We start from the raw sequence: 18,394 nt of genomic DNA on the forward strand, positions 1-18,394 counted from the left end.
TCCTAAAGATTTCAACCTAGATGATTATTCTACAACCTTAGCTTTCTGATGAATTCAAAATAGTTACGGTTTTGTAGATTATTTGGCTTTTTCTTGTTTATGGTGGGAGTGATGGTTTTTTCCAGTTTCTTCATCCCAGACAGAAGCTAGAATTCCTCTGTAATTAAATGTGCTCTTTTGTTTAACAGTTTCATTTAAGAAACATTTCAACATTACAGTAAAGTGACAGGTATAGTCAGTGAACTCCTGTGTACCCTTCACCTAATTTACCAGTTATTAATATTTTGCCAAATATGCTGTATCACTATCTTCCTGCATTTGCACGTCATCATTATTATTATTATTATTGAACCATTTGAGAATAGGGTGCCTTACCCTCATGACTGTTCACCCTGAATATTTCAGTCTCCTTATTTTTTTAAAAACTTGGTAATATATGAAGATCTTTATATCAGCAGTTACATACTGATATTAAAATATGCATCAGTAATTTGTATTCATTAAAATTTCTTTCCATCTGTAGGTGTCATTAATGGGATTGGAAATTTTAAGTGCCTTCGTGGACAGACTATCAACACGATTTAAGTCCTATGTAGCAATGGGTAAGTTAACTTTATTTAAAAATTATTATAGGATTTGACATACTTTTTTCTCATAATTTTTAACAGAATTAGTTCTTTGTAAATGCAAAAATGTAATTTTATACAACCCAGAGATCTGCTACTTAGCATTTTAATTTGCCAAACATAAAAGATTTTAAGCCTATTTAAATAAATATGTTCCTTTTAAGACAAAAACAAACAAAAGCAAACAACTTACCGAATATACTAATAGATTTTTACTTTGTATTTTCAAATTTTTTACTTATCATTTACTTTTTTTAACATATTAATAATTTATAATATAATTCGCAGCACCACTTTTCACTTATCTATGGTGAAGGACCAGTTTTTTCATTGCTAGTCTACTGCAGACCAATATTTTGTAAAATACAATACAAATAAATTACAGCAAAATGAAATGAAAAAAAATACAAGGCTCAGTTTTTTATTGGTAGATTCAACAAATGTATAATTTACTTTGGTCACATTGTTTCCAAACCTTGTTTTAGAAAAACTCACAATTTCTTTACCACATGTAGTTTGTAGACTGGTCCTGGGCTGCTGGCCATACTTGAGCAGCACTTAACTTACAGTGTGTTTACAGTCCAGAACAATGTGCTAGTGTAAAGCTCTTTGTATAGTAGTTAGATTGCAAAGTTGGCTTTGACTTATCTTTTAAACCTAAGTGACCTTTGTGTGCCTCTTGGAGTGCTTCAGTGAGTGGATTTGGTCCTATTATGTAGAAATATATTTAGCGGTAACCTCAGATGTTTGTGATTTCTTTTATGGATTAAGTTAATGCCTCATAATGTATCATCACCCTTATTTTCAAATTATCTTTGGTCAGCTTCATGTTTGGTATGCCACTAAATTCTGCCAATTTCTTCTTTTATTTTTATTGTCTGTCTATCCTTTCAGCAGAAGCATCTTAGTGACTTTCTCTATTATTTCCTTTTTAATCAATATCTGGTTCCAATTCAATCTTTGTATGAATATCTTCTGAAAAGATGATTTTTAAGCTGTCAGTCTCCTGCTTAAAATCCTATGATAGATGTTAAAAACTGCTCTGCAAACTTGTGTTACTTGCTTATGTATTCTCTTAATGTATTTTGAATCATTGTTAGTAAAAATTCATATTTGTAGCTTGTCTTGAAAAATTGGCCAATGTGGCAACCCTGCTCTTCCATTTCCACGTGTAAATAAAGGCAGAAGCTCTGTCGTAGCTTCCTTTTTGTCTGGGTCACGAGCTTTCCAATCCATAAGTCCCTCCCATCTCCTCTTGTTTCCTCATAACTGAGAATTTCGGTTATAATACACAGAGGTTGGAATACTGCAGTTCTTAGGTCTGGTTCATTTTTGACATTTCTGGTACCTCCCTGACTGTAGGCACCTCTGTTTGTGACCCCTGCCCTGTAGTAGCTCCCTATTATTAGTTGTTACAGACAATATTTTAGACTTGAGAGTAATTCTAGGTATCACGTATCTCACTTATTTTTCAGACACAAGGAGGGCCAGATGGGATTTGATATACCTACTGACTGCTCATATTGAGGCAGTAGGAGTATTAGGACCAGAACCCTAGTTTGCTGCCTCCCAGGACTGTCCTGTTTTCAAAACTTATTTCTGTTTTTCTGTCCTTGGTGTTTCAGTTCTCTCAGCATGTATAGCTCTTCTCCACCTCAGCAGCCTTATTTATTTGTGATTGTCAGTAAATACTCTCCACTGTTGTTAATCAGAAACTTGCTCACTCTTGTTAGTTCTGGCTTAGCTTGTTTATGCCTCTGCTGTGCTGTTATTTCTTTTTGAAATCCTCTCTTCTTCTCCATGGTCCTTCCTTTCTGGGGTTTTTTTGGATTTTTTTTTTTCTTTTTTATGGCTGTGTTGTGTCTTCTTTGCTGTGTGCAGGCTTTCTCTAGTTGCAGCAAGTGGGGGCTACTCTTCGTTGCAGTGCGCTGGCTTCTCATTGCGGTGGCTTCTCTTGTTGCAGAACACAGGCTCTAGGTGCGCGGGCTCAGTAGTTGTGGCTCGCGGGCTCTAGAGCGCAGGCTCAGTAGTTGTGGCGCATGAGTTTAGTTGCTCCACAGCATGTGGGATCTTCCCGAACCAGGGCTTGAACCCATGTCCCCTGCATTAGCAGGTGGATTCTTAACCACTGCCCCACCAGGGAAGCCCCCTTCCTTTCTGTTTTAACGATTTACTTCCGATTTTAACATCTGGGAGCTTTGCAGATTAATCTCACCATATACTGAATTTTTTTTTACTTCATGATTCTTATACCCTTAAATATTAATAAATTACATTAAGTTGTTTTTGTTGGTTAGTGTTTTTTGTATGTTTCTCACATATCTACATATTCTCATATGTATAACTTTATCTTTTAATCTCCTAGCTCTTTCTGGTTATCCCTGTGCATTCACTGTTAGTCAGGATTGTTTTCACTTTGAACCCTAAGTGTTCATTATTTTTCTTAGTGAAACCTGAACTTGTTACTACTTGAGAGTCAGTGTGATATAATAGGAAAATTTCATCCCAGTTTTGCTACCATTTATTGAATGCCCACTTTTTATCCATTTACTGGGCTTCTCTACTTTACATATATGAAAGATTATCCTCAAATAATTGTTTCTAATTTGTATGACAGCTCTACAAGAGAGGCTACAGTATATCTGTGTGCTCTTAAAGAGGTATAGTACTAGACTCAGAATCCCAGAGTTAGCTTTCTTGTTTTACTCCATCATAGATCTTAGCCAAACCATTTTAGGAGCCTTTCCATAAAAGGAGGGAATTGAATTAAGTTATGTGCTGAAGGTTTTTTTTGATAATGTAACCTTAGATATATGTAACTTGGGCTTCCCTGGTGGCGCAGGGGCTTCCCTGGTGGTGCAGTGGTCGAGAATCTGCCTGCCAATGCAGGGGACACGGGTTCAAGCCCTGGTCTGGGAAGATCCCACATGCCGCTGAGCAACTAGGCCCGTGAGCCACAATTGCTGAGCCTGCGCGTCTGGAGCCTGTGCTCCTCAACAAGAGAGGCCGCGATAGTGAGAGGCCCACACACCGCGATGAAGAGTGGCCCCCACTTGCCGCAACTAGAGAAAGCCCTCGCACAGAAACGAAGACCCAACACAGCCATAAATAAATAAATAAATAAAATTAAAAAAAAAAAAAAAGATATAGTACTAGACTAAGAATCCCAGAGTTAGCTTTCTTGTTTTACTCCATCATAGATCTTAGCCAAACCATTTTAGGAGCCTTTCCGTAAAAGAAGGGAATTGAATTAAGTTATGTGCTGAAGGTTTTTTTTGATAATGTAACCTTAGATATATGTAACTTGATGTGAGTGATACTGTTTTCCTTTTGGTACACTTAGGTTATTAACTATCATTACAGATATTTTTTATCTTTTTACATTAAAAGTGAAGTTTTAGGAAAATTGAGGTTCATGTTCAGTTTTAGACAAAGTATCAAAAAGAGTATGGATTCTATTAATGTAATTCTTTAATATATTTAAATTTTCTCTTGTGACTATATGTACTGTGGAAGAATTTAATGTTCAAACCAAAAAAAAAAATACGGTTTACATTTAACACCGATCACCAACCAAGTTTTTTTTTTTTTTTTTTGCCGCACCATGCAGCTTGAGGAATCTTGTATTTTGAATCATTACACCTGCGCCCTAGACAGTGAAAGCATAGAGTCCTAACCACTGGACCACCAACCCTGGTTTTATGATTCCCCCAAGCCTGGTTTTATGACAACAGTAAAGGATTTCATATTTTACAAATCTTAAACAGATAGTTTTAATCCAAAATGGTTTTGTAGAAAGGGTATTAGAACAGTCAGGATGCCTGGTCATCAGCTTTGCATCTTGTAAAATGGTTTGCATCTTGTACAATGCTAAGAGAATAAAATATGCTAACATCTATGCTTCAGACTTCTTCCATGTTTCACTGTCCAAATTCCAGTCTATGATAGATGTATTTGTTTGTTTAACAAGTTCTTTTTGAGAGTTTACAGAGTGAAAAGCTCTGTTTTGTATTCCCAATAATTATCGATTGCATGTTCATTATCTACAGATCTTTAAGGAATAGTGCTAACACTTCTGAATGGTTATTATGGGCTTGGCCACAGGTGCTTTTTACCAGTTTTACTTATTCTCTCACTAGCTGTGTGAGGTATAGACCTGGATCCCTCCTTATTTTACAGACAAAGAAACTTTGAAGTTAGAGGCGTTTACTATCTTGCATAATTAAATAACCAGTAGAGCTAGAAATAAATCTTGTTCTGTTTGACTCCAAGAGTTTATATGTTAAAAAGGAAAAAAATTATGAATTTTTTTGTTTAATTTAATAGCTGTAAATCTTAAGTTTATGTAGTGTGAGGTTTTTTGTTTTAGTTGTTTATGTTTTACAAATTTTAGTTTTTAAATTGAAGTGAGCCCCGTTTGGGCCAAAAATTTTTTTTTTTTTTTTTTTTTTTTTGGCTGTGCTGCACGGCATGTGGGATCTGAGTTCCCCAACCAAGGATCGAACCCGTGTCCCCTGCGGTGGAAGCACGGAGTCTTAACCACTGGACCACCAGAGAAGTCCCTTTATTTTCTTTTGGAGTTAAACTCTACCTCTCAGGAATGAAGTGTCTATTTTTTTTTTCATTATTGTTACGTGGTTGTTAATACACACACACACACACACACACACACACACACACACACACACACACACACACAAAACACCTCAGTCACAAATAAATGGAAGTAGTTATGACTGTAACCTAACACTGTGTAGATTACTTAAATCCTGATTTCACTATTTGCTACTTGTGCGACCTTGGTCAAAGTATTTAATCCCTCTGGGCCTTCTCTATCAAACGGGCCTACTCTGTTTCATAGGATTGTTATGAGGATTAAATGAGATAATTCAGTGCTTAGTACATAATAATATCTAACATTTACTAGTGTTTAGTATTGTCTTCTGTCAGAAGCTATCAGAATGAGTCCCACAATAGCCAATCCTGTAGATGTAGGTGAATTTCTCTAGTGTTAACAATACATCTAAGCAAAATGAGAAGGATTTATATTGTTTCAACTGACAGGTACTTCAGTTGCCTCATGATTAGGCTTATGATTTTTATGACAAGGACTTTGTTTTCTTACACAATCATTTCCTTGATTAAGCTTAGATTTTTGGGTGATCTTTCCATTTTGTATGGTTGGCTTCTCACTCGAATCATTTTCTTCCAGAAGGATGTGTTCCTTCTTTCCTTAAATGTTGTTGATTATTATATCAGTTCTGGTTGTTATGTTATAGACAATGTTAACATTGCAGAATACATTTGCATTACATTACATACACATTTAATTATATGTGTCTATAAATAAACTAGAGACACATTGAATGCTTACCCAGTGTCCTTCACTCTCTGAGTTGTTTACATATATTTCAGTAATCTTCTGAGTTGAGTACTGCTGCACATATTTATGGGTTGAGGAGATAAAGACAAAAAGATTAAATACTAATACTACACTGAGTGGTAGTGGTAATTTAAGGGATTACAAAAAGATAATTTTGACTATGAGATGTTTTTGCCCTATGGGCTGACTTTAGAAACCATAACCTCAGTTCTAGCCCCCCTCCCGTTTCCTTCCCCCCACACCCAATAGATGTGATTTCTTTGTGGTGCTTTGTTGATTTATAGTTACAGCAACCTGTTTCATGAAAACTCTCTAAGAATGGACTCTAGCCTGCCTTTCCTGCCTCCTTTCATGGAATAGTGTCAAAGTCTTGGGCATAATAAAGAAAGACCTCAGTCCCATGGACCCATGCTTTGTTTTTGTCATTTGAGTAATATGTTGTACATATAGAATAATACATATCAAGCATGTACAATTTAAAGAATAACTATAAAACCAACACCTGCCTGTGCCCAGGTCAAAGAACTAGAGCTCTCCCAGTTCCTTATATGCTCCCTCTGCATTTCCTGATGACACCTCCCACCCTCTGCCAGAGATGACTGCTGTCATGACCTTTGGGATAATCGCTCCCTTGTTGGTCTGTAGAGCTTAACCGTCTATATGTATCTCTAAACAGAATAATATTAAATTTTGCCTGTTTTTTGAACATTATTATTATAAGTGGATGTCATACTATATGTATTCTTTTGAAACTTGCTTCTCATTTATTTTTGATTGGACTCATGAATAAAGAACTTGAAACAATTTGCTTACCTCATAACTTTTCATTTATGGAAATAATTGATGTTTGTAATTTTGTAAAATACAGTTTATAATGGAGATGAATTATAAATATTTATTCTTTTCCCCTTTAATTTCTCTAGTTATTGTAGCTTTAATAGACAGAATGGGAGATGCCAAAGACAAGGTTCGAGATGAAGCTCAGACTCTGATACTGAAGTTAATGGATCAAGTAGCACCACCTATGGTAGGCCTACATTTTAGAATTCAGATTTTGCTAATTAATGATTAAATAACAGTAAAGATAGATGGTAATCACTGCAAGTCAGTAAAACCCCAGGGACATAAAAGCTAAAATTTTAAACAGTAAATTATTGCTAATGCTTTAAAGAAGTTGAAATTTAAGATAAAGTATCAATATTTAACTTTTTGATTTTTTGCTTTCCTTTTTCTGATTTTTCTATTCTTTAATGCTTTTTCAAAAAGCTAACTCATAGATTTAAGTGATTTGACAATGTACTGATTATATTATTTGTTAGGATTTTCTGGTTTTCGCTACCTACAAATAATACAATGTTCAGTGAGAAAGCTTATTTTGAGAACTGCTGAATGTTATATGAATTTCTGCAACTCTTACTGAAACAAGGAGAAAATTTCTTATTTTAACAGATGGTTACTAATTATATAAGGCATATATTAGATGACGGTGACCTGTGTTTTTTGAATATGGTAGAAAAGAATTGCCCTTACGGACGTATTTTGAAAGAGGAGTAAAAATAAATTGACACGTAAACAAAGATTTAAAGAGTAGCTCATGTCGGGGGCTTCCCTGGTGGCGCAGTGGTTGAGAATCCGCCTGCCAAGGCAGGGGACACGGGTTTGAGCCCTGGTCCAGGAAGATCCCACATGCCGCGAAGCACCTAAGCCCGTGCGCCACAACTACTGAGCCCATGTGCCACAACTACTGAAGCCCGCGCGCCTAGAGCCCGTGCTCCACAACAAGAGAAGCCACCGCAATGAGAAGCCTGTGCACCACAACAAAGAGTAGCCCCTGCTCGCCACAACTAGAGAAAGCCCTGTGCAGCAACGAAGACCCAATGAAGCCAAAAATAAATAAATAAATTTATTAAAAAAAAAAAAAGAGTAGCTCATGTTAAGTGGGAAAAAAACCAGAATTTACAAAATATAGTGATACTATGTGTTATTTAAAATACAGTTTAAGAATTGTATTACATATGTTTTATAAAAAATCCAAACAGTAGTGAAAGTAAACTTCCTCAGATTTTTTATACCATAGAGTATAAAGATATATGTATAATCCTTATAATTTGATGGGTATCCTTTGACACTTGCTTAGCAGTTCAAATTTTAACTTGTTTTTGACATGCTGTTATTATGAGTGCTGTAAAGAGCATCCTTGTACATGTGTCTTTGGACATAAATGTAATTATAGAACAGAGTTCCAAAGACAGTGTTGCTGGATCAGGTTATTCACATTTAAGACTTTTTAGGTAAACTTCCAAGTTACCCTCCAGAAAGTTTGGCAGAGAGAAATAATATTAGTAGAACTGAATATAGAGTCCAGGGAGAATAAAGTCCAGGAGTAGGGGTTTGTGTGTATGTGTGAGAGTATGTGTGTATGTACACATTAATTTAGTAAATGGTAAGGGTGGTGTTTCTTAAATGTGGAGAAAGGATTGATTGGGACAATTGGCTATATGTTTAGAAAAACAAAGTTGAATTCCTTCGAATAACAAACCCATATAATTGTTTTAGATTGTTTGTATAGGTTTATCTATGCTTTTTCAAAAAAAAAAAAGATTATAGTGGGTAGCAATAGAATGATTATGTTTCTGTATTTGGATCCAGTGTTAAAAGGAAAAAAACCCCTGAATTATAAAATGCTGAAAAAGCCTGTTCCATGTGACAGTCTGTACTAGTTGCTAGGCAACATTGGACCTTTTAAATGCTTACAATACTACTAGGCTTATAATGGTAACATTGTTATTGAAGGTTTCTAAAGTTTAGAAGAAATTATATGTCCTTGGAAATTTTAAAGTTTTTAAATGTTGGACACAGTTTTTCTGAGAATAATTGAAATCTAAAGTGAAAGATATAAAATAAAAATTAAAAATGTGATTAAGATATTTAAAAATGGATGAGAACAGCATCAGTGCAAATTTGGCTTAGAAAAACTTGTAGAGAAATCTGTGGGAAAATTTAGCTACCAGTAAGGTTGGTAGTAAAGTTGAGAATAGATAAAAGATTACAACATGAGTAATTTAATTTTTTGTTATACATGTTTACTTTTCTTTCAAATAGTACATTTGGGAACAGTTGGCTTCTGGTTTTAAGCACAAGAATTTTCGATCTCGAGAAGGCGTGTGTCTGTGTCTTATTGAAACATTAAACATGTAAGTTTTATGATTACTGGAGTATGTTTTTCATTTTTCTAAAAAAAAAAGCAAAATCCATTTCACAAAGCTCAAGGAAAGCTATGAAAATAACAAATTTTAAATAGTTATTAATTTATCTCTGGCACCAGAGTTTTTTTATTTGATAGCTTTATCTGTTAATTTTTTTTATGTATGTTGTTATCTTTCATGTTGTTAATTTAAAATTATTAGTCATTGGTAAGAAGAGTTTCTTTTTTTCTCTTTAGTATGTTAATAGTTGCCACCCAAATAGATGGTCATATAACAAATACGCTGATATAACTTAGGATCTACCTCTGTTCTGGACCCAGTTTGGAACGTTTTTAAACTCAGTGGTATTTCAACAATTGTAGCCATTTTCCCCAGCCCCCTTTTGCCAGTTGGCCCTAGGTTTTCTAGAGCAATGCAGGTGGTTACCAAAATCATAGACTGAATAAGACTCCCCCAGGTAACCAGACAGTGAAGCTGACAGCAGTGTGCAGCGCTCTGACAGCATAGATGCCACAGAGCTCAGAACTCCAGCCTGAAGAAATTGTAAACTAGGGCTTTTGTTCTCTTTCTGGATTATTTTTTCAAGTTTTGTGCAACAAGATAGGTAATATATAGTAGCTTTCAACTTATTTTGTAGTGTTACTTCCTTTTCTCTAACTATACCTTCATTTTATTTTCTTTTACTCCTCTATGGTCCTTTCTGCCATCTAGAGCTTGTAAGTGCATTCAGTCTGCACAACTTTCATGGTTTTTGGCTGTCTTGTCATTTGCTTTCAACCCATGACCTCATCAAAATATTAATAAGCATAAATAAAGATCTTTTAATTTACTTATTGTACTGGAATGCAAATTTGTATGAGACCCAGAGTCTAAAAAAACAGTATTTTAATGCAAAAGCTCAAATTTTCTAAGTGATTGATAGGTTGCTAGGTTTAAGAGTGCCATTGGTTGAACATTTTGCTCTGTTGGATCATTGACAGTTTTCATTGTTAGTCATGATTATTCAATTTTACATATCTCACATTGTTTAGAATTAGGTTTTGCTTGTGTCTCATATCCTTCATGTTTTAATGATGTGTGCCCATGCTCTCCACCGTATTTGTCTTATTGAGACAGATAAAAGTATAAGGATATTTTGTTTACTGTTTGATTAAAACCAAATTCTCTTTATTTTTTTTTTCAAATTATATTTAGTTTTGGAGCTCAGCCACTAGTCCTCAGCAAGTTGGTACCACATTTGTGTATCCTATTCGGAGATTCCAACAGTCAGGTAAAATTTTATCTACATTTAAGCACTGACTAATTTTTTAGCCACCTCTTGTTTTCTAATGCTCTTATTCCATTTTTAAAAAGAAGAGAGAGGGTGGAGGGGGGTGGTAAAACCAAGATTCCACTTCATTTTTTTCTTTTAAAGTCTACCACATTTAGTTTTTAAGAATACATTATATTCACAAACGTAGCTTAAGTTTGTTAGCTGTTTGGCTAGTATTAAGGATAGATGGGACTTAAAGGATAGTTCTTGAGTTTGAAAGATTGAGTAACAAAGAACCTGAATTTCCTTATCTAGTCCCCCTATAAGCTAATTGTGAGGGCAGATTGTCAGCTTCCTTTTCATTCCTGCATAACAACTTTTGCAACAGTCATAACCCTGTTTGTGCCAGTGGTATATCACTTGTTGGAAATTTCATTCCCTGAGCTTCAAATACTATAGGCATAATACAGGGGTGTGTTCTGGATCTTGTCCTTTGTGGTGGAGTTGAATCTTGGCTGTAACCCTTTTGGCACAGCTTGGGCATTTGGAATGACCCTGGATATTTCCTTGCTTTTAGGCCCTAGCTCTGCCTCTAGAGGTTTGTAGAGAGTTCTACTGTCTCTTCATTTGCCCTTCGACAGTGAGCTATGCAAAGGAACTAAAAGCTGTCTTCCACATTCCTGTCTTTAGGCCACATTTATTTTTTCTTTTAATTGTGGTAAAATATTCACAACATAAAATTTACCATTTCAGCCTTTTTTAAGTGTACAGTTCATTGGCAGTAAGTACATTCTCTCCAAATGAATTTGACTACTCATAAATGTGGAACCATACAATATTTGTCCTTTTGTATCTGGCATATTTCACTTAGCATAATGTCTTCACGGTTCATCCATGTTGCAGCATGTGTCAGAATTTCCTTCCATTCCTGTTTAAGGCTGAATAATATACCATTGTATGTATATACCACATCTTGTTTATCCATTCATCCATGGATAGACATTTGGGTTGTTTCCACCTTTTGGCTATTGTGAATAATGATGCTATGAACATTGGTGTATAATTATCTGTTTGCGTTCAGGCCACATTATTGAAAGGCAGTTTTATTCTACGAAAATATGTTAACCACGATAATGATTTGTAGTCATACAGTTATTATTAGTTTTTTATACAATATTATTACAAATAGAAGATTTTTTAAAAGCCACATTTATTTACATGTTTCTTAGATTTCTGTAAAACTTTTACAAGGTTTCTCTAGAGGTTTCTTGGCAGGTCGTCTTGGTTTTTGTTAATGACCTGCCATAATCTCCCAGGGGTTTAGAGGCATTAAAACCAACTTGGAGCTTCAAGTTGGTCTGTGAATTTAATGTTACCTTGAGGTGAAGTATTTTATTGTATCTCATGTAAGTTTTTTTTTAAAGTTCTGAATTATTTGGCAGGTTAGAGATGCTGCAATATTGGCTGTGGTGGAGATTTATAGACATGTGGGAGAGAAAGTGAGAGTGGACCTTTGTAAGAGAGGAATTCCCCTTGCTAGGTAAGTCTTGCTAAATTTATTTTTTTGCCAGTGGTTTCAAAGGTTTTAATTTCATGTGCTTATTTAAAATAGGTTCAATTTTCTGGAATGCTTTAATATTCAAAAGATATAAAAGGACATATAGGTTATTACTGTTTAAAAAATTATTAAGATTCTATACTGTTCTAGACAGGATAGTATAATGAACCTTCATGTACCTATTATCCATCTTCAATAATTAACTTGTGGACAGTTTTGTTTGTTACACCCTTACCTACTTACTCTTGTCCTGTATTATCTTCAAGCAAATCCAACTCATAACATTTCATCTGTAATTATTCAATATATTTCTTTTTATTTTATTTAAAAATTTTTTTTCACTGAAGTATAGTTGATTTACAGTGTTTCAGGTTTACAGCAAAGTGATTTAGTTTATATGCATATATATACATATATATAATCTTTTTCAGATTCTGTGCCATTATAGGTTATTACAAGATATTGAATATAATTCCCTGTGCTATACAGTAGGTCCTTTTTGTTATTCAATATATTTCTAAAGGGAAAAAAAAATCTTTTTTCCAATCACAACCACAATGCAATCATCACACCTTACATTTTTTTGCAAATAATTCTGTAATATCAAATATCCAGTTAGGGTTCAAATTTTCATAAATGTCATAATGTTTTATAAATGTTGTATGTATATATTTTAACAGTTTGTTTGAATCAGTATACAAATAAAGTCCAACAATTAGTTGATATGTATTACAAGCCTTTTTAAATCTTTGTGTACCCCCAAATACTTTTTTCCTTGTGTTTTATTTGTTGAATAAGTTGGGTAGTTTACCCTGAAAGGTTTCCCATATCCTGGATATTACTAATTCTTTTCCTGTGTTGTGGTTTAATGTGTTCTTCTGTCTTTATATCCTTTAAATTGGTAGTTGGATCTATAGGCTTGATCAGATTTTCGGTGGGGGGTGGCAGGAGGAGCAAGACTACTTCATAGGTGGTGGTGTGTTCTATTTACATAAGCCTCATCAGATCTGGCTGCCTCTCTTACCACGTAGATTATTTCCAGTATGAATTATTTTTTCGGTAATAAGGTTGTCTAAAAAATATGCATTTTGTTTACTTATTTATTCATTTGCTTTCTACTTCCAGGGTTAACAAGAATTTTATTTGAATAAATTCTGTATCATTTTATGAAAGAAATGGTATTAATGTATATTGATATATTTTGTGTGAGTATATATATATATATATGTTACATTATATATTTTTAAATTTATATTGAGATTATTTTTTTTAAAGTATTTAGAATTTTTATTCAATTTTGACATTCATACAGAATAGTGCATAAATTGTAAGTATGCAGCTCTGTAAGTTATCACAAAGTGAATACACACATGTATCTACCACACAGGTGAAGAAGTAGAACATTACAACATTCCAGAATCCTCCCCAAATCTTTCTTAATCCTTGTCTTTTCTCTCCTTCCCAGAAGTAACCATAATCCTGACTCTATCACCATACGTTAGTTTTGCCTGTGTTTGAATTTTATATAAATGGAATCATATAGTGTATATTTTTTGTGTCTTGCTTCTTTCAGTTAACGTTATCTCTTTAAGGTTCATTTGGGTTGTTGGATCCAGCTATAGTCGTTCATTTTCATTGCCTTATAGTTCTCCTTTGTATGAGTAGGTCATACTTTATGAATCCATACTGTTGATGGACTTCTGAGTTGTTTTCATTTTGGAGCATTTATGAATTAATGTTGTTAGAAACATTCTTATGCATGTCTTTTGGTATACTTATGTATTTGTTCTCTTGGAATATATTTGAATGGAATTGCTGGGCCATAGGGTATGTTTACCTTTAGTTGATATTCACAGACAGTTTTCCAGAGTGGCTGGAATACTGGATGATTTCATTTATATGAAATGGCCAGATATGGCAAATCTATAGAAAGGAAGTTAGATTAATGGTTGCATAGGATTGAGGAAATTGGGAGGAATGGGGAGTGACTGCTGATGGGTACAGGGTTGTTTTTTGGGATGATGATGACATTCTGAAATTGATTGTGTACATCTCTGGCTTTATATTAAAAACCATTGAATTGTGCACTTTAAAGGGGTGAATTATATGGTATGAGTTTTATCTCAATAATTGGCTGTTATAAAAAAAGATAAGTTCTGAGATACCTAATTACCTCTTTCATATTGTACTTGCGATTTATTATTATGACTCTAAACTTAAATATGGACTTTGGATAGAGTTGCTTTTCTGGTTTTATCCTAGTGCTTTACTGTTCTCTATCCTTTTCCTGAATCAGAACCTTCCAGAGCTTTACAGGCCTCTATTCTTTGGCCTCCTAAGTTGTGTTTTGGATATTCCAGCCTCTGTTGTATTTGCCTTCTGTTGAATTTCCTAAATTCTTTTTCTTCCTGAATTACTTAAAAGATCCCAGTCTCTTCTTTCTACTCTTACATTGTTCCTTTCCTCCTTTTCCATCAGATTATATGTGTAATGATCCTCCATTATGAATAAGCTTGTTTTTCTAAATAGCTATATTATTATTTTATAATAGCTTTTTATTATTTCTTTTTCCTTTCTTTCTCCCTGTTACTGTTATATTTGCCTGCTATTTCAGTTGACCCCTCTTCCCATTAAAGCTGCCTGTATCTGCATTGCTTGCTGTATATTTTATCTGTCCCACCTCATTCCTTACCAACCCTCTTTTCTCTCAGAGCTTCCAGCCCTTAGTTTCCTACTCCCTTTTTGCTACTGAATAGCTGAGTGTTAATTTCATGCTTCTTAACATCTTGTTCTGCCTTTTTCCCAGAGAGCTTTCCTAAATCCTCTCCTTTCTGTTTCTGGGCTGTCTGGTCTTCATTCTGAAGTCCCATCTTCCAATTCCAGTTTTCCCTCCCAGGTCTCATCTTGTCCATCTTGTCTCTGGGCAGCCTGTCTAGTGTCTGCTCAATTCTCTGGAAGGTAACTACTTTATAGGATGAAGGGACCTGTGTCTTTTGACTGCAGTGCTTTCAGATGTGTGAATATTTGTTGAATTTAATGGGGTAAGAGCTGAGGTTAAGGTTTAGAAATCCCATTATAATGAATTCCTAGAAGGTTTTCAACTAAAAAAAAATTTTTTAGACCAAACAGTATTTTCATCCTCAGTTTACAAGTAAAAAATGACAGGATGTGGACCAAGGCTTAACTAAGGTTTTAGAAGTGAAATCATGACAGAACCCTTGATGTGAGAAAAACATTTGGCAATTAAAGACTTAACCCAAATCTCTAAGTCATAATTTAAGAATCATAGTGGGACTTACCTGGTGGCACAGTGGTTAAGAATCCGCCTGCCACTGCAGGGGACACAGGTTCGAGCCCTGGTCCAGGAAGATCCCACATGCCACGGAGCAACTAATCCCGTGTGCCACAACTACTGAGTCTGCACTCTAGAGCCCGTGTGCCACAACTACTGAAGCCTGCGCGCCTAGAGCTCATGCTCCACAACAAGAGAAGCCACTGCAATGAGAAGCCTGTGCACCGCAACGAAGAGTAGCCCCAGCTCGCCGCAACTAGAGAAAAGCCCGCACGCAACAGCGAAGACCCAACACAACCAAAATAAATAAAATAAATAAATTTAAGAAAAAAGAATAAATCGTAGCATGATATAATATTGGAAAGTAAAAAATAGTGCTGTCAGCATGATCCCATGATCATGGTCTGAAAAAAATTTATATATAAATATGAAACATCGGAAAGCATGCAGTTAAATAAGTTCTCTGGATGGTGGGATTGTGGTTTTTTTCTTTGTTCCTATTTATATTTCCTAATTTTCTTCTATAATGAGTATACATTGCTTTTGTAATAAGAAACACTTTTTTTAAAAAAGTGAAAGCAGAAGTGTATTATTCTGAATATAAAATCAGAAGTGCTAATAGAATTGCTGTTGAATTAAAATAGGTTAACAGGAAAAATATCAGATTATCAGTCATATCAGCATCACTTTAATTTCTGACATATTTCATTGTTTTTATGTTTGCCTTAAGTTTCCTTAGCATGATTTTTATGTACTCTTTAAAAATGTCTTGGTTACTGAGTAGATTCATTATAAGGTTGGAACTAAAGTATTGGGTTGGCCAAAAAGTGCCTTCAGTTTTTAAGTAAAAATAAAAGGCACATTTTTCATTTTCACCAAGAACTTTATTGAACAGCGTACTCACCCTTTTGTTCCACTACCTTCTGCCATTTTTCAGGCAACTTCATAATTCCATCTTGCCAAAACTTTTTATCTTTTTGAGCAAAGAACTGTTCCAGGTGCCTTTTCCAGTCTTCCAGGGAGTGGAAATTTTTTCCATTAAGAGAATTTTGTAAAGACCTAAATAAATGGAAATCCAAAGGTGCATTGTCTGGTGAATACAGCACATGAATCAGAACTTCCCAGCCAAGCTGTAACAGTTTTTGCCTAGTCATCAAAGAAACATGCGGTCTTGTGTTATCCTGATGGAAGATCATGCGTTTTCTTTTGTCGCTTTTCGTCGAGTGCTGCTTTCAGTTGGTCTAATTGGGAGCAGAACTTGTTGGAATTAATCATTTGGTTTTCTGGAAGGAGCTCATAATAGAAGACTCCCTTCCAGTCCCACCATATACACAGCATCACCTTCTTTGGATGAAGACTGGCCTTTGGTGTGGTTGGTGGTGGTTCATTTTACTTGTCCACGATCTCTTCCATTCTACCTTATTGTACAGTATCCACTTGCCATCGCCCTTCACAATTTGTTTTAAAAATGGAACATTTTCATTATGTTTAAGTAGAGAATCGCATGCAGAAATATGGTCAAGAAGGTTTTTTTCGCTTAACTCATGTGAAACGCAGACATCAAAGTGATTAACATAATCAAGCTGGTGCAAATGATTTTCAGTGCTTGATTTGGATATTTTGAGTATGTCAGCTATCTCCTGTGTTGAGAACAATGTTGACTGGTCTCAATTAATGTCTCGATTTGATCGCTGTCAACTTCAACTGGTCTGCCTGACCATGGAGCATAGTTCAGCAAGAAATCTCCCGCATGAAACTTCGCAAACCACTTTTGACACGTTCGATCAGTCACAGCACCTTCTCCATACACTGTCCAAATCTTTTTTTTGCATTTCGGTTGCGTTTTTATCTTTCTTGAAATAATAAAGCATAATATGCCAAAAATGTTGCTTTTTTTCTTCCATCTTCAATGTTAAAATGGCTACACAAAAATTCACCAATTTTGATGTCTTTTTTTAAATGCACACTGATATGACAGCTGTCACATACAGTCTAACAAAATTGTTTCAAATGAAGTTAAAGACAACTAAGTGCTACTAGAGCCATCGTATGGAAAAAACCGAATGAACCTTTTGGCCAACCCAATATTTTTGATGGGTTTGGGGAAATAATTTTATGATGAAAATATGAAACTGCTTTGTGTGAAACTTATCTTTTTTTAAAAATTGAGGTATAGTTGATGGTACAATATTATATAAGTTTCGGGGGTACAACATAGTGATTCACAATTTTTAAAGGTTATATTCCATTTATGGTTATTATAAAATATTGGCTATATTCCCTGTGTTGTACTATATATCCTTGTAGCTTATTTATTTTATACATCGTAAACCCCTACCCTTGAAGGTTACCTTTTCACAAATATACCTGCGAGTGTGTAGAGTGCTGCCTGTATTTGACTGCTTTGCTCTACTGAAGAGATGCATTTTGTGTCTGCTTTCAGTGAGTTAATTGTAAAAGACAGTTGTATAGAGCTAACTGAATCCTTGGAATTGTTTTTTCTCAGGGAGATGGTGAAGGAAATTGTTTCTAATTAAAACTGTATATAAAACAAACAAATAAAATTTATTCTTTATTCCCAGATTAGAAATGATACTTGGCAAATTTGATGAAGTGCAAAATTCAGGTGGTATGATTTTGAGTGCCTGCAAAGGTAAGAATAATTAAGTTATTCCAGTTCTCAAACATTTCTAAGATTATTTAGCAAAGTTTTAGACACTAAAATATGTCTTCAAGTCAACTATTATATCACTGATTCAGCAAATTTGACTTTGTGGCTTAAAACTTGTTTAGGATAACAAAGTCTTTACATCCTGCTGATCATTACCTATCCTCTGACTCTTTCGGAGTAAGTGAAAATTTAATAATGGGTTAATTGTGTAAAATGATACTATTCTTTTGCCTTATATTTGGTATCTTCTGGGTTGAAGATATGATGACCCTCTTGCCTTCTATGGTCTGTGCACAATATGTGTTTTTTACTCCCAGAGTAATTGTGTTTTTTTTAATTTATTTTTTTAATTGAAGTATAGTTGATTTACAGTGTTACATTAATTTCTGCTGTACAGCACAGTGAC

General features: G+C 34.7%; 1 protein-coding gene across 15 annotated transcripts in view; it reads left to right on the forward strand.

The window, feature by feature from the left end:
- The window catches only part of CLASP2 (cytoplasmic linker associated protein 2), a 179,220-nt gene that overhangs the window by 14,745 nt on the left and 146,081 nt on the right, over positions 1-18,394 (forward strand). For all 15 annotated transcript variants that reach the window (XM_057554500.1, XM_007191510.3, XM_057554501.1 and 12 more), the window contains exons 2-7: positions 524-602; positions 6,933-7,036; positions 9,112-9,203; positions 10,410-10,485; positions 11,910-12,007; positions 17,900-17,970. In XM_057554500.1, the coding sequence (XP_057410483.1) occupies positions 524-602; positions 6,933-7,036; positions 9,112-9,203; positions 10,410-10,485; positions 11,910-12,007; positions 17,900-17,970 (520 nt within the window). The remainder of the gene's footprint in view (positions 1-523; positions 603-6,932; positions 7,037-9,111; positions 9,204-10,409; positions 10,486-11,909; positions 12,008-17,899; positions 17,971-18,394) is intronic.

Source organism: Balaenoptera acutorostrata, chromosome 10, assembly GCF_949987535.1.
Source record: "Balaenoptera acutorostrata chromosome 10, mBalAcu1.1, whole genome shotgun sequence".
NCBI classification, from domain to species: Eukaryota; Metazoa; Chordata; class Mammalia; order Artiodactyla; family Balaenopteridae; genus Balaenoptera; species Balaenoptera acutorostrata.